General features: G+C 37.7%; 1 protein-coding gene across 3 annotated transcripts in view; it reads right to left on the bottom strand.

The window, feature by feature from the left end:
• ADAM12 (ADAM metallopeptidase domain 12) overlaps positions 1-23,751 on the bottom strand; it is a 291,574-nt gene that overhangs the window by 13,382 nt on the left and 254,441 nt on the right. The window contains exons 17-21 of one of the 3 annotated variants that reach the window (XM_088131905.1): positions 14,438-14,515; positions 12,965-13,073; positions 7,184-7,316; positions 5,278-5,389; positions 3,095-3,277 (exon numbers count right to left, since the gene is read on the bottom strand). In XM_088131905.1, coding sequence (XP_087988031.1) covers positions 3,095-3,277; positions 5,278-5,389; positions 7,184-7,316; positions 12,965-13,073; positions 14,438-14,515 — 615 coding nt within the window. The remainder of the gene's footprint in view (positions 1-3,094; positions 3,278-5,277; positions 5,390-7,183; positions 7,317-12,964; positions 13,074-14,437; positions 14,516-23,751) is intronic. The other 2 variants (XR_015794354.1, XM_088131906.1) reach the window with 2 other exon arrangements.

Raw genomic sequence — 23,751 nt, forward strand, 5'->3', positions numbered from 1 at the left:
GATCAACTGTCTTCTTCTGGCTGCTGTTCTGTGTGTTCAGTGAACAGATGCAGGCTAAGACCCCAGGCATCAGGTTCCAATACATTATTATTAGAGGGGGAAAAGAAAAACCTAGAGTAAACTGTAGATAGTGCTTGCAGATATTTATGGTAACTTACTGTCAATTCTAAATCTGAGTTTTGCTGGAGCCAGTCAAAAGCAGGCTTAAGACAGAAGAAACAAGATTTGGAATACTAATTTGCAGGCCTAGATAACAACTAACTGTGTCCTTGTACTGTATAGTTAAACCAGGACTTGCAGATAAGAGAGAGAACATGATCACATAATTTACTAACCTACAGATTTTTTTTGTTTGTTTGTTTATAACAAAGATGGAGGGACAGCTGGTGGGTGGGTCAAACTGCCATAATAATTAAGTACATTAAGCTCGGCAATAATGGGAGCTGGTCCTGCTGGTATTTATTGACTCAAAAAGCAAGGGTTAGCTCATACATACCCACATAAACATCCCATACTGCCTTTATATGAATATAAATACAAACCAGGCAACTAATAATGCTAAAGATAAATTATAAAGGGGGAAAGTGCCCTGCAAGAATCCATCAATTCTCTAGCTTCCCTCTAAGCAAACACGGCATTTTTACAGTCTGGCTCAGACAATACTAGGGAAGCAGATGAACAAAAACAAGATGAAAATAATTTCAGTATAGAGACTATCTGTGGCAACTGCTGAAGAAAAGCTGCCAGCTGCATCATACAGTTCCAGCCTAGTGCTTGCAAAAGATAATGAGGTGGTATCATAATTAACACCACTACATTCAGGAGGTTTGTAAACAGCAGGAGATGGAATAATGTTGTACTATTCATGTTTCTTTCAAAAATCCGGGCTTGTGGTCTGACTAAACAGATTCTATCAAAAACTTATTCTACCGTGTACTGATATTTGAAGGAACCTGAAAGCTTGCCAAGTCAATGCCCAATTTCTTTTCAGATATAAGACCTCCAAATAAATAGATAAAGATAAAACAGTGGCAACTTCAGAATTATCAAAATGTTACAAATGAGACATCAAACTTTATAGATTTCTTCGAGCTAGAATTTATGTGAAACAAAACCAGCAATGTTCTGAGCGTATGGTAGAAAAGACAGCATTTTATAGTCCTTATGAAATGTGATTATGGTAAATCTGTGTTTCAGATGTTATTGTAACCCTCAAAAATTATGCCTGAGCTTTGAGGCTGGCTGTACTGTCAGATGCTTTCAACAAATCAACAGAGTTGTGATCAGAACACGTGAAGTGGGTAGACTACCATGCTAGCAAAAGAGCAACAATAACACCAAGCAACAACAGATGGGAGCGGGCTGGCTCAGAGAAGAATAGCTTTGACCAAATTAAATTGAACAAATTAAAAATGTTTCAATCTGGGAACCAAATATGTAGGAGTCAAACCTATTTATCACACTGGGCACTGCCATAAGATATGTAGTTTTAGACAGTGCCATCTGCATGTGACAGTTCGCTTCCAGCTTCCTTCCACAACAGAAATTTCATCAGTTGCGGTCAAGCCCTGTGATGCAGTTGCTTCTGTTCAGAGACACACAAGTGAGTGTTTTAACACACATATTTTTCAAACTACAATACTCATCCAATACAGTTAAAAAGCTTATCAGCTGCCCCTGCGGTAGGGGTGTCTGAAGAGGGACAAATGATGAAAGGAATATTGTGTCATGATCCCCACCCCTGTTGTATATGCACTATGATGTCACATATGTACAAAAGGGGCAGAGCTTGCAATGCTATGATGTGCCACTGCTTTTGCAATTTTGACAACAGTGTTCAATCCTGCAATGCCTCTACTACATTGGTTTCCAGAAAGAATCAGATGAGAAGAGAGGCTGCACACAACTTCTCATCTGTAGATCCCTGCTAAAACTACTCAAATGTTAACTTCAGTTCTTCAGAGCCTAGTGACATCCAGTTATTCTGACCCAAAGCGAAATGTGCCTTGGAGGGGATATTGGCATGCTCACTGCACCTTTTAGCACCCCCTTAAAGAAGCTACGCCTTCCTTATGTTTCAGTTATGAAGGCACCCATAGAGTGTGACAATGTTAGTGTCACTGCTTCTTTAATGGTTCTTTAGCTCAAACATGTTTTCTGTGAACATGCAGCTGCTGTGCAAACTCACCAGAAAGCACAGCTTTTTAATGAGGTGCCAATAGGTACAGAAAGCACATTCACATTCCCTCCAAAGCACTTTTTCTGCTTTGAATCTGAATACGTGCACTTCCAGACTACAGCTCATCTTGAACAAAGACCCTCCCATTTTACAGATCTGGTGCCAACTCTTCCACACTGACAACACCATTGCAAGACCTAATCATGACATGTACAAGCACAGTCATAGTCTTTTCCTGGAGAAAGAAGCAAAGATGGAAGACAGCCCTGGCATTGTTGCTACCAAGTGAGGATTAGGGCTTTTTAAAATGCAAAAGTGGGGGAAAGGCCAGGAAAAAAAAAATCTACTGCCCTTCCTTGAATTTTAAGTGGACTTGGTTCACATCCTAAGAAAGGTACAGAAAAGAAAAGTTATTTCACAGAAAGTTAAATAAATAGTCAACCAACCAATCTACCCCACTCTGACACAAGGGCCAGAAAATGGCCTAGTGTTAGTATCTAGAATTTAAACAGCTACTCAGCAGTATGCTACAAAAATGTTATTACATTGGCACTGGAGGGAGACTTGCTGAGGATGATTGGGGACGATTGGGTGAACTAGACTTAATTCTGTTTAATGTAGTCTATCAGAAATCAACTAGTAAAGAAATGCCCCAAGAGATCAAGATTGAATCTGCTGAGAGTCTTCTTGATTGCAGCAGGTGATTAGGTAGGTAGGTAGGTAGGTAGGTAGGTAGGTAGGTAGGTAGATAGATAGATAGATAGATAGATAGATAGATAGATAGATAGATAGATAGATAGATAGATTAAAAAATTATAAAGGGATATTCATTCAACAGTAAGCAGTCTCAATTTAGTCTGGGCCTCTGGAATTTGGAGGTTCTGTAGAAGTGGGAGAAGAAGAAAAAAACTCTACCAGGTCAAATTTGAGAGGGGGCTTGGTGGGCGGCACCTTTCCGGACACAGACTGTTGACAGGAGAGTTCACAAAGATGTGGCTGGATCCTCTCTGGTGGGCTCCATTTCAGTATGTCCTGGGCCTTCACAAAGTAGCTAATATCCCTTTTCTGATACCGTAGTAATTGTTGTACGTCATTTCTCTGTAGAGCCATAAAAAATAGTATGCAAATAAACAGCAGTTTAAGTACACTCCACGTGGCCCAACTAAAACTAAGCATTTCAAGTTCAGTTTATTACAGTTAAAGAAAAGTAGAGGGGAAGAACACAAGGAAAAAGAAAATGCTCGGAACAAAATTATTTGTTTCCATTGAAATCAATGTTAAAATAATTTTGGATGAATTGTGCCAATATGCTTTTTCCCAGATATACAAATTAATGGATGAATATCACTCCTTTCAGGGTTGGTTTAAATAGCTCTTCCTTTTTAATATGCTCTCTTTATTTTTTCTGAAGTCAACTAACAACCAATTAACAGCTTACTCAAACACTAATCCTTGGATGTTTAAAAAACATTATTTCTGTCTGAGAGAACTGGCTGCAATCCAGGAACCAGTACATTTATTTGTTTCAACCTTAAAATCTTTATTCATCTAGAGCATGGAAACCAGTATGCATTTTCCAATCTGGCTGTGTTGATTCTATTTCAGTCATTAACCAAATCTGTGTTTTGTTTTCTTTATTTGACAGAGGCTCTGTTGGTGCATACCTTAGTTGTTTCATGCCCAGATTATTGCAGCAGTCTCTTGGCAGGATTTCTCCCTGATCTTAGACCAGAACAATGGCATTCAGGTTATTCTGTGTCCTATGTGTTATTCTTATAGTTCACTACATGGCAGAGGTCTTCATTGGCTCCTGAGAATAGCTGGAACCTGGTTTAAACAACAAATGCTCGTCCTGTATGTAAAGCTTTCTGGTCCATACGTGTTTGCAAAGAGCAGGAGGGAAGGGGGGCAAATGACGAAATGCACATCACTATGTAGCAATGCAAATCTTGCCCCTTATGTAATTCCATTGTGACACTGCAAAAGACATTTTGTCAGTTTGTCGTCAATGGCAATGAGGTTCCAGATACCTATCTGCCCTTATATCCTCCTACAAACCTGTTCATTTGTTATGTTCTCTGGGTAGGTTTTTTTTCTGTCTCCTGCTTAAAATGGGATTAAAATGTCTTTTATTTAACTAGAAGGTCAGGGCTTTGTTTATCCCACCTTGCACTCATTAGGATTGGGAGTTTCAAGTTTAATACCTTTTTTATAGAAATTCTGGATGTATTTGCACTTGGCTGTACTGTGGGGTGCTGCTAATATGCATGGCTGCAGTACTTAGTTTGTTTGTTTGTTTTTAATCCGCACTCAGTCGTTACCGACTCTGCAGTGACTGCTTTTGGACGAGTCCTTTGCAATTTTCAAGGCAAGGTGTTTCAAAAGTGGTTTGCCAGTGCCTCCTTCCTAGAGCAGAGCCCAGCTGGCGAGCGCAGGAGGCGGGGTTTCCGTTGCTTCGCGCCTTTTTCGGGCGAGCGCGGCTTCCGTGCTTACTGGCAACTGCTCCTGACTCCTTTTGCAAGGTTCCGCCAGCATTTTTCCTCCCACCAGAGTGAGAGTCCCCATTTATTTACTCACGTGAGTTTTCGAACTGTTGGGTTGACAGGAACTGGGGGAGGAAGCAGGAGCTCACTCTGCTACGCGAAGGCTGGGCTCGAACTGCTGAAGTGTCGACCATTTCTGGCCGGCAACTTTCAGCGTCATTAAGCTGCTGCGCCACCGCGTCCCCCCTTAGTTTGTATTAGCTGTTGATATTTGTTTAATTGGCAGATTGTTAAGTTGTGAATTTTTTTGGGGGGTGACATTTTTGTAATTACTGAGTTGTACTGCACCTTGGAAAAGGCATATAATACATAAATATTATAAATAATAGCTACCGAGAAAAACATTAACATCATTTTTAATGATATCCATTTAAAAATAATTAGACGTAGGTGCTAACTGGTCCAAAGGTTGCTCATATCTTGGAAGAAGGCAATGGCAAATGACTGATAACAAGAAAACTACACAGATGTGTCCATGTAGACACCTGGATTAGAGCCTGATTCAAGGGAGCTTTTGCCTTTACTTTCATTTACTTCAGCTATACAAAAACCCACCTTGGGTGTGGTTACACTTTGTGGCTGTTTGGCTAGATTTTTACTGTGGACTGTTGCAGTATGAACATGATTAGATTCAGATGAACTGGAAGGCCTTGTTGGACTCACAGACCTGCAACACAAACACACTCATTAAAGGTAGCTACTGCTTGGAAAATAATAAGGTCAGTGTTATATTTTGACATAACACTCCTTTATCTTTATTTTCTTTAGTAACAGTGACTGTAAAATCCATCCAACACTCTTGCAAGAATAAAAATATTGATTTTTTGTTGTTTAGAACCACTAGTCTGTTAAATTAGCTCTTGCAATCTGTGGAAATGCTGCTTTATAGCACCCAAGAGATACTTCTAATGAAGCTGGTGTTTAAGAAGTAATGACCTTCACTATGGATATTGTGCTTCATTCAATGGACTAGAGACAAAAGGCTACTTCCAATCTTTCAATATTTCAAGCAGAGCAAATGAAGGCAAACTCCTTTTACTTTTTAATTGCTTATCACAAAACAAAATGAAAAACAACAAGAACATCACAAAGTGTTGTGGCCTTGATTCAGTACCAGAAAAAAATAAATCATTTATGTTCATCATAGATATTTCACCTCATCTTTCTAATATGCCTACATTATACAAAACAGCTATGATTAAATTATCTACAATAAACAAGAATATCAACCAAAAGGTAACAAAGGTTAAACATTAAACGCAATTTTATTTCAAATATTATATAAGGTTTTCAGAAGGGCATCTGAATGTCCTAAGGCATGGTATTCCGTTCCATGAAATAGCAAATGAAAAGCCTTTCACTTTGCTCAAGTAAGAGTGGTTCCTTTCATCATAGGTGGGACAAGAAAACCTCTCTACTTGAGATGAATGAACAGGAGAAAATAATCCCTTCAGTATCTTGGCAATTTTAGGCTTTAAAAGAAACCATATCTCCAGTGCCACTCAGAAATAGATTATCAACTGTCTCAGATGCTGCAAAATAAGCATAACAATACGAACCCACTGACAAATACAAATACTGATTTGGATATCTATATGCTTTAATTGTGCCTATTTGATTTTATTTTGTATCTTGTTGGTCACCCTGGTAGAATACAAAGGCAGTATATAAACCAAATTAATAAAATAATGTCTCCTTCGTAAGAGAGATTTTCCTGGGCAAGAAAGGAAAGGGTTAATTCCCCCCTCCATTCCAGCTCATTAAGATGGACTTTTCCCAGATGACGTATCTGCATTTTTTAAAAAAGAAGAAATCCAATATGATAGGCATGATTCCTTATTGCTGGCAAAAGCAAATTTTATTCTGTTCAGGGTCACATTCCTGCAGAGATTGTGTGCTGAAGGGTCAAATGCTAATGGTTGGTGGAGCTAAAGCAAGTAGTAGATGGAGCTAGAATCCAAAGTGAGTGACGCTAACTTTTATTTCTCTTTCTGACACCTTTCATTCTCTCCTTCTCCTAAGCAACAAGCTGCAAGGGAAGGGAAATGCAAAAAACTCTTATTAAAGGTGATTTAACAGATTTGAATTTGGTCAATGGCCACATGTGGCTTTATACTGTAGCTACAGGTCATCCATTCCTGCTTTAGTGGATCAGCTGTGCTTTTAATTCCTCTAATAACTCCTCATGTTGTTTCTGTTTTAGGCTAATAGCATCCCTTTTGCCCTTTGACACACACTACACTTGTTCAACTTCATATCAATAAGAACTAATTACACAGGCACACATTCAGGCAGAACCTTATTATTGACTGAATAAACTGAAATGTTTCATTCTAATAAATGATATTAACAAAATAATATAGATGATAATACTCATTCTGGAAGACATGAGCCAACAATGGATAATGGGTAGTTTTTCTCAGGTTGTAGTTTAAAAAAAGAGTAATGTTAAGTGTCATACCTAAGTTTCTCTATTGTAGTCTTCTTATTAATAAAGAATACTCTAATCAAGGTCTTCCTCTTGAAGTATACAAGTAAACCGGCCACCAGAATGCACAGGATGGTTATGAGTATTGCAATTAAGCTTCTGTTATCTAAAACAAACAAATCCATAGTCCTTATTTAAAAAGAAAGTAAAATAAAAGACCAACTTAGGCTTTTTGGTAGCAATATTCCTCATCCTCAATCATGCACACACACACAAATAATATTAAGGACTATTTTTTTTTTATTAGAGAAAAGGCACGGTTGCAGACATTCTGTGCTTTCATCTTATATGGCTCAAATAGTGTTGCAGTGAATAACTGAGACTTTCCCAAGGCAGTAGTCTTACTCCAGTAAGGATCACTACTCCTTATTGACCATGCTGGCTGAGATTATGAAAGCAGAGATCTGGTACATCGGAAGAGCCCCACTTCGGAAAAATTAACATGGACAAGGTGAAAGACCCATGGCAAAACTCTGAACCCTCTTCCAGCTTCTGGCAGTGTTGTAGCCTTTCCCACAAGGCCATCACTTGATTTATGTAAAATTCCTATATTCCTGGAGCAAAGTTGGGCAAAAAGTATGGGGAGATTACAACCACATCTCTCTTTCAGAAGAAATTGCCCTGTCTTTCTAGTGCTGATATTCTTTATCACTATTTTTGCCCCTCAATATAACTACTGAATAGGAGTTAATAAGAGATTGCGTGGATGTGTGTGGATGAGTGAGTGAGTGAGTGAGTGAGTGAGTGAGTGAGTGGAAGGAAGGAAGGAAGGAAGGAAGGAAGGAAGGAAGGAAGGAAGGAAGGAAGGAAGGAAGGAAGGAAGGGAGATGCTGACAACACACCTGAGTATATAGAATAAAAACTCACCAGCTTATTAAAGAATATTCGGTCATATGTTCCCCTTTATTTATTTCTATTTAGAATAAATGTCTCAACAAATAGGTGTCCAAACCTATTAAGAGCTCATCTTTAAATTCAAGCAGTAAGAGGGGAACAATTAGCTGCCAAAAACTCCTGTTGCTCTATTGCCTTACAAAATACTGTGTTGTCGTTTGAAAAGATGGTTAATTTAGGATATGCAGGTAAGCATTCAGGACATTTACAAATTATGTGGGTGGCAATGACATCATCATCATCATCATTATTTACACAACAATGTGAAATCACAGCTGCCAGTTCTTTAACTAATGTTGGCCTTCATTCACATCGAGTTCTTCCCCAAAACTTAGGGTGTCGTAATGTATCCGCATAGTACAGTATATATGCAGATGCAAGCAGTATGGCCTTTTGTAATTGATGGATGGAAATTTTGCAGATTTTCTAAGTGCCGTCCAAGGTTTTTGCTATGATACCCAGCGTACTGATAACCACTGGGATCAACCCTGCCAGTTTATGTCATAATATTTCAAGTTTGGTTTTCAGATCTTGATACTTTATGATCTTCTCCAATTCTTTGTCTTCTATTCTACTATTCCCTGGTATTGCCACATGAATTATCCACACTTTCTTCTTTTCAGCCACAGTTAAATCTGAAGTGTTTTGCGCCAAAACTTTATCAGTTTGTATTAGAAAATCCCACAGAATTTTAATCTGCCCATTTTCGACTACTTTTTCAACTACATGTTCCCACCCATTTTTCATTGGTGGCAGATGATAATTTTTACAGATTATTATCATTATTTATTTATTTAAATGTATTATATATTTAAATATGTATATATTTAAATTTAAATTTATTTCATCTCCCAAGACAGATTAACATCCCTATTATAAATGTATTTACTGGAAAAGAAGGATTGCTTTATGTTCATTATCTGATTTCCCTATATTTTGTTATATTTAAAACTGAGTTAAAAGTTCTCCATGGAACTTTTAGCTGAATTTCTAACATGTATAGTGCAAAAGAGCAGTAACCCTTCTATCAATTTGGGGAGTGGGAAGGCTAATGTAGGAGTCATGAAACTGGAACTGGAAGAAGGGAACGAATTGCTGATGTCTAAAATTCTTTCATTCCCAAGCTGGCAATTCCTATTCCCATTCCTATTCTCCAGAACAGTCCCTGATGATGTTAGTGGACAGCCTTAATAAAAAATCAGAGGCTCCTATAAGCAGCCATCATCTTCCACCCAGAGCAACATCCATGAAAGCCATGCTACATGATCTCAGAGAGTTATTTAGACACTGGAATTATGAAATAATGGCTTTCCTAGCAGCAGTTAGGAAGAGACTGGACATTATTAGAATATATACTGTAATTATATATTATATATATGTAATTATATATAATTACAGGTAGTCCTCACTTAACTACTACAATTGGGACTGGCAACTCCATCACTAGGTGATGCAGTCATTAAGCAAGACATCACATGACCGCAACTTGTGATTTTACTGCTGGCTTCTCCATTGACTCTTGGCCTTGTCGGAAGCCGGCTGTGAAGCATGCAAATGGTGATCACGTGACCTCATTTTGGCACAGGGGAAGACCTTTTTATTTTCCCAGGCTTTTAAATCATAGTTTAATCATAATTAAATTTACATATTTTAAGTGTTTTAGATTTTGACAACCACCTTGCTGCTCCCTAGTTTGTGTGGTATCTTTATTTTATATTTTTGTTGATTTATCGGATATGTTTTAACTCAAATTGTATTATTTTATGTATCTTTTTTGGTGTGTTTATTGTAAACTGCCACAGAGCTTTGGCTGTTGGGCAGTTTAAAAAATGTTTTATATAAATAAAGATTTAGCACAGAACAGTAGATTTCAGCCTTTACTTAAAAACTTTTTGTGTCTACATATGTTTATTTATTTATTTTATTTTATTAATCAAATTTATAAGCCACCCATCTCACTGTATAAGTGACTCTAGGCAGCTTACAAGTAAAAAAGTGATAGAAAACAGTAAAAATCTTTACAAAGATATACAAAGCTAAAAGATGGATCCACTCAGAGATAAACAACACCTTCATGTTTCCATGTCCCTCTGTTAAAGGCAGAGACTTACGTTTCTAGGAAACAGCAGAGGCTACTGCTACCCTATCTGGTGATTGTTAAGGCAGGAGAAATGGAACAGATCAGACAACACTAAGCCTTTGGTGCCATTTCTCATTCTCTTTTGCTCTTCGCACCCTGCACCAATTTCTCTGTTGGCATTATCAATTCTACTCAAAGCATGTGTGAGAGGACAGACTGTGTCCTTCCTTGAATTGAAACCAATGGAGAAAGATCAATATAATACATCAAAGTCCCATTTAAATTACTAGGAAAAAGATTGAGCAGCATACGCCTAGCATTAATGTGATCATATCCATGGATTTTACCAGTTTAGTTGTTATGATAGTTGGATGAAAGAGGCTGCAAATGAAAAAGCAGAATGCATGAGCACATCCAAACTTCACACCGCTGTTGCTTGGCTTTATATAGTCAGCAGGAATGCTGTTGAATATAAGTAGTTTTGAACCGTGATTAGATTCACTGGACTTTTTTTTTTTTTTTTGCTGTTATAATTCCAAGAAGGGATTCTTGTCTGATTAAGAACTCTCTTTTACAGTTTGCTTTAAATCAACTTCATCTTACTGTAGAATCATTATGCCACTGTATTTTTATGGAGATTTGTATGATGACACGAACTCTACCTCACACTTCACTATCTTTGTGGTAAATACCATCTAATTTACTTTGAAAAGTGCTATCCATCCCCCCAAAACTGAGATAATTTCCAAACTGTAATGGAGCGCACAAATGTAACTCTGATTCTGTTCTTACATCTAATCAATATAGGAATATCACTACAGACATCAAAGGTTTGGTTATATATGATTTGCAAGAGGAAAATCAATTCCTATCCAACTTCAGGCACAGATGAACCAATCTAAGATTTGCAGACAGAATAAAAGGAAAGGACATTTTTAGAGGGTTGCCAAAAACTGAAAAGTTAAGGAACTAGAAGACCATTCTTATCAGTCCATACATATCATCTGCAAAGAAGCCTGTGGAAAAATTGGTCATCTTTAAGTAGGCTGGAAAGGACTTTACTTTTCTTAGCAATGATTGGCAATTGCACAGGGACAGCCATTTATTTAATACATAGCTGTTTAACAAAGTTATCTTGGTGGATCACAATATATTTAAAATTCAATAAATTATCAATGTATGGATATGTGCACCCACTCACATGTGTGCCTTCTAAGTTCTTTTTCTTGAATGACAGTTGTGTGGGGTGATCTTGCTCTTGTATGTGTCAGTGGATCTTATTTGAATCAACTTAGTTACTACTAAATTTCCTACTTAATCAATCATCACGTCTTTGGCGAAAAAAACCAAAAGAATGATGTGGAAAATGTTAACAATACTCTAAGGATGTCAAGACTGAAGTCAATACTGTATGTGACTTACTAAGCCAAAGCAGTTGTCTAGGTTAGCAAAGTATGCTACATGTGGGTGAGATTTAGGTGACCCATATAAGGAACCTAATGTTACATCTGCCTTTTTCACAATGGGAATACGTAACAATTTGATAAAGCTTAGGGTTGGGCTGAAAAGGACAGCACGAGGATTGGCTAGCTAGTTGTATAACATCACAGCTGGCTATCCATTCTAATCTCCCTGAACATCTCTACAAAATGTATTTAGCTACTTTTTCTTGATGGAAGGAAAAAGTGAACTTCATTATTCTGCAAGAACAATTCAATATTAACAATTTTCAGAGACTTCTAGGGGTGAAACATTGATATTTACAATTAATATAAATGGGAGAAAATTACTTTTGCCTCTTGGAAATTCCCAAATTTTATGTGGGGTAGTGCTAACAAAAACACCCATGAAGTGTGCCTACAGAATTCAAATGCAGTGAAATTATTTGTTTGAAGTACAATTTCAATAGCACTGACTCTTGAGCACCTCATGACCTCCTCACCACAAAAGGGCAGTAGTGTGTAGATTCAGAGTTAAGGTTTTCCTCTCTTTCCCGCTCCTTCTCCCTGTTCTTTGTCCAACAGCTTGCTAATCAGAAATCACTTCCTTCTTCCTTTCTTCCCAGGCACACATGCATGGCCCTGAGCTCTCTTCCTGATATGATGTGGTTAGCTAGATCCTAGGCTTTACCTATGTATCTCCTGTAAATAAATCCACTTTCTGTTATAAGTATACAACCTATTCCAATATTATTTACTACGTGAGTATCCAACTCTGGCTGTATGGAACAGTGGCTAAAATCCTGATGTTTCAGGACAATGGGGTTTAAAAACACAACATTCAGCCAGGTGAAGGAATGAGTAGAGATGGAGTAGAATATAGAAAACATAGTCCCTCCAAGAGTTCATCTGTGATCTTGCTTAAGTTTCCTCTCACTGCTTGTACCAGTCTGTCACTCATATTAAGCTGCTGTCATTTGCGAGACCCAGTGTTAAGACATAAAAGAGCCAACAGGACAAAGGTAAAAGAGATGAAGATGCGTGCCAGCAGAAAACAATGAAATAGGAAGAAGATTGTATTTTAGGAAGGTCTATGGAGGAGAATGAACAACCTTTTATTACCATAAAGGGACTGAGGCACATTCAATTAATGTAGCTGTAAGTACTTTTGCATTTAAAGTGAAAGAATAAGGCACCACCCTACACATAACTGAATGTATTTATCTTTACAATGACACCTAGAAGTGGATCCTCAGATATAAAAACTGGATCCCTAGGTAATCTGATGCCCAAAGCCAATTCCTCCATTTATTTTCTCTTTTATTTTGGCTGTTTACTCACCAGATTGTCTAACTGGCCCACTGTCAACGCTGCCGCCAAATCCTGCCTTATCACAAAAGGGAGGAGCCCAATGGGCCTCACAGTGGCAATTTTTTTTATTGTTGCAGACCTCAAAAACAGAAGTGTACAAATATGAGTGTGGAAAGCACTACCAAAGATTTTAAAAAGTATAAAAGTAAATAAACTACAGCAATCATGCTTTGTGAGGTTATAAAGATTACACCATTTATAGATTGTTCCAAATGTAACTCCCAGTGGAACCAAAATAATCAACTCCAGATTAAACAGCAACTGTAGGATCACAATTGGGTCCAGAATGATTTTGACAGCATTTTCTCTGCTAGAGTATCACCTTGAAGGAATGTAGACAATTTGCTTTCTTGTTTGGAAGCTGCAATTCCGGCCATATAACCTGACAATACTGTAGCTAGAGAGTTGGAATGCCAGAGGGTTATGGAAAGGCAGCCCATTTTTCAAGGAGTTTATTGGTCCCCTAGAGTGTTACATGCATTATTGAGTATAATCTTTAAGGGTTTCCAGGATTTGCTCATTTCCCCATAGCTTTCTCAGATCAATGAAGATCTACTAAATAAATTTAAATTGCACCTCGTCTCACAAGCCTGAAGAAGTTACAACAAAAAACGGTGACCATTGGGATCTCATTTGAGAGTATATAGGGGGGTTGTGCATACATAGTTAAGTGTCTCATTGAAATACTTGTGGACATTACTGTATGCTAGAACAAAACACTATGCAAAATATTCAAACACAGGTGGCCAAGTTTAGGACTTTTTGAAGAAAATTTTCTGTAGGAGCCTCCACCACTGAAATTTAGAAGGCTGATCATCCAAGACAGAAAGAAATCATATCTGCTCCAGCTTTTCACACATAATTTCTGTCTTGCTTGATTATCTATAACACTGTTTATAGTAATGGTGGATTATGCTGCTTTTAATATGTTTATATTTCAGTTGCATAGTTGATTTTTTCCCTGAACACTTCCTTGGAAACTTGAAGGACTGACTCACCAAATGTTTTAACTTGATTTTTTTTTTTGTAAAACATTTTTAAAAATATTTCAATTCTATTACATCTCCTCGGCTGAAGATGTAAATCTGCCTCTATTCCAAACAGCTGGTTATTTTTGAAGGAATCCTTCCCCCCAGTCTGCTATATCTGAAAAATTAACAAGAGTGTAAGTGAACTCATTCTAGGTTTTAAACTGCTGAATGTTAATTTTTACAAAGATAAGGTCACTGTGACCAGCGATATCGCTTTTTCAAATAAAAGCCACATTTCCTTTCTTGGACACTGAAAGGGCATTGAAAATTGATCTTTCTGGAAGCACAGGCTGAAAAGACTTTGACAGATATATTACAAAGAATCACAGATTTTAAGTGCTGTAACCAATGAATGATTTATTGCTCAGCTGGAGATTGACTGACTATAAAAAATTGAATCTGTAATACTTACTCCACGTCCATGACATTTTGTTGCACATTCATGAACACCAAATACACTGGTGTTTTGGCAGCGGCGATTAAGACAAATCTGTAAAAACATAAGAGCAGGCATAAGATAACTTATAGTATAAGGTCCAAAAGTTGGATTTTTTTTTCTGTATTGTATTTCTAATTCAAGAGAAAATAGCCTATCTCTTCTGGTTATGATTTTAAACTAAAGAATAGGATTTGATTTACAGAGATATGAAGAAATGGCACCTCCTTAAATTTATCAACCAATATTACACCATTAGAATAACATATCAAGATGTTAAGAGTCAAACCTAAAAAGTTCTGAATGAAATACCTGGATAACTTGGAATATGGAGCAGATCTACAGGTATAGAACATTCAGTAAGTATGATGACTGCCTTATTCACAGGCTATTGTGCATACATCAGTCTGACACATTTTCTTTAAAAAATCTGTTTCTTCCCTGACTGCTATTGTATTACATCTTTGGGGAAACTGTACTTCTGTGCTACGTTGAGTATGGGGTATTTTAAAGAACAGAAGAATGTAAAAAGAGTCCTGCTGGATCAGACCAAGGGCCCTCTAGCCCAGCATTTGGTATCACCCAGTGGCCAGCCAGGTCCATCAGGAATTCTTAACTAAACATTTTGGGAGGGGGAGGGGGGCAAGTCACCAAGTTGCTTTCTAAGAATGTGCTACCTGCCAGAGAGAATTTGTTTACCTACATTTACATTCTGTCTGTATTTGCAAGTTCAGCAAATATTAGAAAGATACTGTTAATTTTCACCACTTCCTCCTCTGAAGAAAATGGAACTTTGCAATTCTGTATGTGAACATTACTTTTGTGTGTGTGTGTGTGTGTGTGTGTGTGCGCGTGCGCGCCTTTGAGTCAGTTTTTGACTCCTGGCAACTGCCTGGGCTAGTCCCTGCAATTTTCTTGGCAAGATTTCAGAAGTGGTTTGCCATTGCCTCCTTCCTAAGGCTGAGAGACTGGCCCAAAGTCACCCAGCTGGCCTTGTGTCTAAGGCGGGACTGGAACTCATGGTCTCCTGGTTTCTAGGTAAGCATCACTTAGAGAATAGAAAATATATCTCTGTAGGAACCTGAGGTAGCATTCCTCTTTACATGATGGAGGAATTAGAGGGGTATATCTCTTCTGACAAACAGACAATGTAATAGGTGAGTACTATGGCAATGTCCAAACTTGCAGGGACCTGGTTTGTCCGATTTCTATTGGGATGTGTGTGGGTGTGGGCCTGGGAGACAGAGAAAGAGAGAGAGAACAGAAACTAGATAGAGGGCAAGGGTTCATCTCATGAATTCCCATCTGTATGATAGAAGTCTGCTCTTTGTCTATGTGAAGAGAAGCTAATTGTCTGGATTTAAGTCAGCAGCTTCTTGCTGATGCAAACATTATCTTATCCAAATATACAGAATTATGCAAAATCATGCCAAGGAATTCTGTGCATCCAAGATATTTGTCAAAGTCTTTCTCTTCAACAATAGCTATTAATATTAAGAGGTAAATATTAAGAGGTAACTTCAAAAGCAGTTTGTGATATGGTCTGCTGTGGAGTGAAAGCAACTGCTGAAAGAGACCAAAAATTATTTAAAAAGTCAAAAGTTGAAATGGGCAATGTCTCAAACTAGTTATTTTCTGAAGAAAAGCCCCCAATAACTACATATTTTCAAATGCTGCCAGAAGTTAATTTCTGTCCAACTGTATATCTATCTGGGGGCCCTCACCCCCAAAATCAAACTACTTTCCTTTGTACATACAATGTGCATGGGCTCAAACTTTAAACAGAACCATCAGTTTATTGCAGGGGTAAATTAGCATTTGCCTGAAGAAAATACTTTTTTTTTATTTATAGGAAAATGAATAACAGGGAGTGGCATGTAATCGAATGTTCATTGTTCATGCAATCATCACAGAGAGTTAACTTCACTATTTCACTGAAGCTGAAAGACAGGGACAAAGAAAGATTGACATCACCATAAAAGCAGATCACAATGCAAACTAAAATGACCCATTTACAGAGTGCCTGATATATCATCGGAGCAGAGAAAAGATTATACGGTGCAGGAATGGATATTAGATGCCAGGTCAACAATCAGAACTCTGCCATATAATATCTGCTCTCCTTTAATTTGGGGACTTATTTCAGCAGGGCTGAAAGTCAGACACAATTCTTACGAGCAAGCAGGGGGCAAAATGAAGCAGAACGGAATACTAATGCTTAATCAGGATAGATACTCCCTCTAGGGAAAAGAGGAAATTAGGAAAGAAATGAAAAGGAACCAGCTTCACAACCAAAAAATATACCTCTGAAGCATTTGCCTCACAACAAATGAACAGGCCATTCGGTATCCCATGGCACACAGAATTCTGTTTGTTTTTATTTACTTACTGCATTTATAACTCACTAGTAAGAAGCTCTCAAGGGAGTCTATACTGGGGCCTTTCCTAATTTTGATATCACAAGAACATCCCTATCAAGAAGGCTGGGCTAGAGGAGAGTGACAGGTCAATGGCTGAATGACATGAACCAATTCTTAGTCTAGTCCTTATCGACCACACTATACTATCTCTCTATGGAAATGGCTGCTATTAAAGTAGGAGCTGAGATGTATTAAAAATGGCAATTATGTGGTTTAATTCAATTGATTTAAGCAGATACAACCTAATTTGCAAACTAGTTTAACATGCTTACCAGCTTATGCATAGATATTAAAATATAAAACTGAAAATATCTTAACAGATATCAGGTACTACATTTTATTTTGTTAATTCATTGATTTGTTTAGTCCATCAGACATTCTACAAACAATGGGATTTTCTACTGTTAGCAACCCCTTTTGTAACCTTTAAAATATAGATTTGTAACAGTCAACATTTTAAAATTATTCTTTTCTGCACATATCAAAATCTGCTGTGTTCTCGAACCCTTTCAGTTACTTTAGGGGAGCTTATATTGGAGCAAACCGGAGCATGTAGACCCATAGAATGTATGGAAGGGACCTTGGAGATCATGTAGTCCAAGCCTCTGCCTAGTACACTGCTACAGCATGCCTGGCAGATGGCCAACCAGTCTCTCTTTAAATACCTCCACTGTTGAACAGCTCTTACTACAGGTAGCCCTCGCTTAACAACTGCCCTGTTTAGCAACCATTCAAAATTACAATGGCGCTGAAAAAGTAACTTTACAACCAGTCCCTGCACTTATGACCATTGCAGTGTCCCCATGGTCATGTGATTGAGATTTGGGCACTGGGCACTTTGCAATCAGCTTCTGACAAGCAGAATTAATGGAGAAGAAGTAAAATTGCAAGTCTCAGCCACATGATGTCTCGCTTAACGACTTCAGGTGATTCGCTTATTGATTGTGGTGGAAGTGAGGTCATAACTCTGTTGCGATCACGTGATGTCTCACTTAATGATCACATTGCTTAGCAATGGAGTTGCCAGTTCCAATTATGGTTGTTAGGTGAGGACTACCTGTATTAGGAAATTTTTCTTGATGTCCTTACAGTTTAGACCCCATTGTTTCTTTTTCCAGCTTCTAGAACAATTCTGCCTTTTCTTCTATATGGCAGACCTACAGATGTACTTCAAGCTAGCTATCATCTTTACCTGCAGTCTTCTCTTCTGCAGGCTAAACATACCAAATATCTCCTTAGGTTTTGCCTTCCAGATCCATTGCAATTTTAGTTGTTCTCCTCTTGACATGCTCCAGTTTATCAATGACTTTGCTAAAACACTGTGCCCAGAACCAGATATAATATTCTAGAGGTTGCTTGACCAGTGCAGAGTAGAGAGGAACAGTAACATCTCTTTATCTCGACACTGTATATGACTGTTGATGCAACCTAGGATTGCATTTGATGATGATGATGATGATGATGATGATGATGATGATGATGATGATTGTTTGCAGTTGCATCTCACTATTAGCTCATGTTCAACTTGCAGTCCATCAAGACATCTAAGCCCCTTTTGCATGCACTGCTACCCAGTGTAGTTTCTGCAGTCATATAATTTTGCCTTTGGGTTGTTTTATTCAAGTTAAAGAATTCATATTTATTCATACTGAAATTCATCTTGTGGATTTCTATCCTTCTCTGAATTTGTCAAGATTTCTCTGAAACTTGATACTGTTCTCTAATGTGGTTGCTGCTCCTCTATCATTGTGTCACCTGCAAATCTGACAATCATATTTTATAACTTCTCATCTAAATTGTTTGTAAATATGTTGAACAGCCCAGGACTCAGAATGGAATCCTGTGGTACGTTTCCTCACATTTGACACTAAGCCATTGACATACACTTGCTGGGTATGATGGTCCAGCCAACTCAGTATCCATCTAATCATATCACAAAGCAGCCCACATTTTGCTATATACTCTATTAGAATTAATGGGAGACATTACTGAATACTTTGCTGAAGTCAAAATACTGAGATGCATCTGCAGCAAGTTGAAATTCCACCCAAACAACAAAAATATGCATGGGGACACCATAATCCAAGTGCCATTCCTTATGTACTTGTGTGTGATGTTGCATATGCCCCCTCCCTTCCCCCACCCCCAAGGATGCCCATGAAGGTACTTTATGTCCTCCTCATTCAACTAAATTGGACATTCTACCAAAAAGGAAATCAGATTGGCACAACTTTTTCTAGATAAATATATGCTGGCTCCTATCAAGCAATTTATTATTTCCTAAATATTCACAAACTGACTACTTAATCATCTGTTCCAGAGTTTCAAGCTGACTGGTGTGATTTGCTGTCTGGTATTATCAACTACTTGCTTGTAAGTATATACACTATCTTCATACATAATGCCAAACCTCTTCCACTTTTCTCTGGTTTATTTCAATGAGTTATGCCCTTCAGTCTTTGCATTCTACTCATGAGTTCCATCCACCAGATTTCAGTAATGCCTTCTAAATCATATGGATTAAGACCTCTAGTTTTCCATTTGTTTGTCATACTCTGTGTGTATGGACAGAGGCACTGAAATCCTCAGGTCACAAAACTTGACTTGTCCCTTCCTTTAATTATATGCTTATTGAGTGTCTCCAATACTGGTGAAGGAGTATTGTTGAGCTCTCATCTCCTTCCTGATAGGATTTAGTTAATAATGCTTTGGATCAAGCCCATCTCTTGCCAGAAGTCCCTCAGCTTAAAAATATACTCAGTTGTCAAAGATTCTAAACTATTCCTATTGGTACCATCTGTGTAGACAGCTTTTCATTTCTTTACTCTTTTCTCTCTTTGTGAGCCATGTTCTTTAACAGAAGAAATGAAGAAAACAATGTTTGGCCCATATATCCTTTATCTTCCTGCCCAGTGTTTCATAATCCCATTTAGTATGTTCAGAGATGTGTCTGGCTATGTAATTTGTTTCCATGTGGATCAGTAAAAAGGGATAATTATCAGTGGGCCTAAGGGGTCTTGGAAACCTTCTCATTACATCCAGAATCTGTGCACCAAGGAGATAGTCCTCTGTCTTAACAAATTATCAGGCCTATAGATCATTGCTTCAGTCTCTCTGAGTAGGGAGTCTCACTACCACACATGGCTTCCTCATCTTCAGGGCAGAGGCCAGAATTCTTTCCTTTGCTCAGCATGTAAGGTCCTCTTCCTCAGGTTCTTTGTGGCAGCTGCTCTTCATCCAGAGATACATAAGCATCATCAGTGGGGAGGCCCTGGAATCCATTCTGAAACTCCAAAGTATAAAAACCCGTATCTCACATTCCTCCATCTCTTCATTCCATCCACCTGGTTTTCTTCTGTCTTCTGGGAGACTTAAGGGTACTGTTAACCCTCTGCAAACATTCCCATGTCTGCTGCAAGAATTCCTCATCTTCCCTGATAAGCTGGAGAGTGACTATTTTGTTTTTAGCCTCTTCATCTTCTCTTCCAGGAAGATAATCAGCCTACATTTGCAGCATGTATGATTCTTCTAGTCTTCAGGGAGGAGAACAAATATGGTACATCCCCACCAGATCACAAAAGCAATTATCTCCATTTCCATGTTGCTCAGATATATACAACAAAGAACTTCATCACAAAGTATTTAAATACTGCTGCTGGCTTATGTATAGCTAACACGTGAAGCCTATAGATCTCAAAAGCAAGCATAAGCTCAGAGGCTTAGATACAATATGCCAAAATACCTAATCTTGATCTGTTCTCTGCCAATAGCAGAGGACATTGCTTTAACACTACTTCTCTCAAATTCTCAAGGGCACTGTTCTCATAGCTTTTCATTATTTTCTTTTCTTGGTTGACTACTCTGGAAAATCTATGCATAGATATACTAAGCAATATGCTTTATATATTCTTCTAGATGTGAAAAGCTTTTCCTTTGCTTTGCAGAAACTGCTTTATGCTTTGGCAACTTTCCCAGATTTGACTACACCAAAGCACATAGCTAATGAACAAATAGATGGAAGTATCAGTCAAAAGCCACTAAATAGCATAGTTCCAACTATTAAGTTAAAATGTTCTGCATTCTCCTATCAGACCATAGCCTTGACACAGTGCTAAGACACTGGAATCCATTTTCATAAAGAATCCCACCCTGAGTCAAGGAAATAAAACCAATAGCTCATAATTAAATTCTGAAACAAAAGAGAGAAAGACGCAAGCCCGTCTAAATGAATTCAATTCATTTAGACTCAAATCTGTCTAAATGAATTCAATTCTTATAAATCAGAGGACATAGTGTGGGCTACATGTTACTCATTATTTGTTTTATGTTTTAAAGGCATTTCTAGGTCACTTAAGGGTTAAAGCCCCCCCATGTAGCTTATATAATACAATCTAATAAATAATAAAAGAGCAAAAATTAATAAAATCGATCAATTGTGCAATAAACCATTTCTAGCCTAGACAGTACTAAAATATTGCACAACTAAAGATGAAAAGCAAGAACAATCCAACTGAACACAATCACAAAAAGGCCAAGGAAAACAGATGAGTTGTCAGGACTTTTCTAAAATCCTTTAATGACAGCGTCTGATGGATCCCAGCTGGATGTTCATCTTTATAGGTACCCGCAGGAAATTTTCCAGGGGAAGGCAAAGCTACAATGTATAATTCCACTGTATTTTGCATCTGAAATGCATATCCATAGAAGAAACACTCTGCTACAATCTTAAAGATATCCTGGGTATTTTTTGCAATACCCCCTTTTTAATGAATTTGACCATTTCACATGATGTTTCAGGAAAAGAGTTTTATATTCTGAAACAGGAATATAGGAAATTGCATTAATCATTGATCCATCATCTGTCCATCTCTACCAGCTCCCCTACATGGAGAATTTCTCCTCAGTCTGGAACAAATTTTATGTATTTGAAATCGTTAGAATCTGCTTGTTACAATCCACAAAATAACCAAAGTAAAAGTCCAAAGAAAGTAAAATAAGCAATAATTTACAACATATATACATAATTACAATAATACTGACAGAGAGGCACTTAAGAGATAAAAGTTATAGTCAGGCAGTAGGCACTGATTCCTGAATTAAGAATAAAAAGTTAGATCTTCACTTGACCTAGAAAAATAATGTTGGCTTAAACCTTCTAAGCGGTGTGCAACAGCATTAGAAGAGTCCAGATCTGTCCTAACATATTATCTGAAATAGGACAATGGCTGATATGATAGCTAGATCTTAAGCAGCTCTTGACAAGGCAGTTTTGACATCAATATTGAACTTGTTTAGGACAAGCCTGGGGATTTTCAGTACCATACATTCAAAACTACTTCAGCTCATGTTCAGAAAATGTCAGGCAGAAGGATGAACATTAACAAAATCTCAATCCTGTTTGGCTTCCAAATAATAGATACCAGTCCTGCTGACTATCTGAAGATACAAGACAAGGAAGATGAGATCCCCAGAGATGAGGAGTAGGCAACCATTTTTATGTCTGGCAACTGTACTGAATGAAAAACTTCATCACAAAAAATAGTATTTTAACCTAGATAGTTTTTTAACCTAAAATAGCATTTTAACCTACTGCACCTGTGTATGGTTTGCTAACTGCACAGTGGCAGATAGGAAAGCGCTCCAGAGGGTTACCACCACTGCCCAGAGGATCATTGGTTGCCCTCTCCCCTCTTTGGAAGAACTTTATAGTTCCCGCTGCCTTAAGAAAGCTTAAAACATTCTTAAGGATCCATCCCACCTGGGACATTCTTTTTTTGAACTATTACCATCTGGCAGACGGTACAGGATAATAAAAACAAGGACAAATAGGCTGAAGAATAGCTTTTATCTCAGAGCTGCAACTATACTGAACTCTACTGTATAGTGCAATATTAATGTAACATCAGGGGTTGTGCAATGGTGAACAGAATGTGAAGGATGTGTGTTTTTTATTCTATGGTTTTTATATTTATAAGGTGCACTGGGGATGGCATTTAATTTCGTTGTATGAGGTACAATGACAATAAAGTTTACTACTACTACTAGTTGATTTGCTGCTGGATTTTCAAGGGTGTAATCCTGCGAGGAAGGAGCAAAGATGGTGTTTGAGCTGCCTGTCCCACTGATTGTCCACCCTTTTGTTACATAGAAATCCCAAAGGGATGTACTTGGGAGACATTCACTTTAGTCTTCATCCAACCAGGTTTCATGAAATAACTTAGTAAAGAAGGAAAGTTTATCCATGTGCAAAGTAACAGTTGTTATAACTTCAGATGTTCAACATTTGTTATTCCATGTAAGTTATGGATGTAAGTCCCAATGAGTCCACATTTGACTCATGTCATCAACTCTAGCTGATCCTGCTGGACACAGGAAATACTGCAAACCATATTGACACTAATATTAACTCAAACCACAAGAAACTTCAGGACGTAAATCTTTGAATATAAACCCTTTGCATATTGCTGCATTGCAGACATAGCTCACTATATAGCCCAATCACTGGCTCATTCTCCTCTTTTTTTCATATAATATTCTATAAAATACATAATTTATCAGAAACTGGTGCAACATTAAAACATGGGTATTTCTTTGGCACTATACACTCTTGTTTCAACATTTTTATGTACCAATTTATTGCCAGTCCTTCTGGCTAAACAATAAATTGATTCCATGCATTATCAATAAACTCTGGAGTAACATTAGAAGAGCTATTTGCATAAGCCTTTATGTTAGGTTTGCCAGTCTGTTAGTTCAAAGTACAGAAAGTGAGACTAAAAAAAAGGACTGGTATAATGCATGCATATTTGAAAGATAATTATTGCAAGGACCCTTAGACATTGACTGGGTTGAGGGAAAGGATTTCTAAGC

Source organism: Python bivittatus, unplaced genomic scaffold, assembly GCF_059951505.1.
Source record: "Python bivittatus isolate LINGU-HERP-01145 unplaced genomic scaffold, Pbiv_v1 ctg000980_np1212, whole genome shotgun sequence".
NCBI classification, from domain to species: Eukaryota; Metazoa; Chordata; class Lepidosauria; order Squamata; family Pythonidae; genus Python; species Python bivittatus.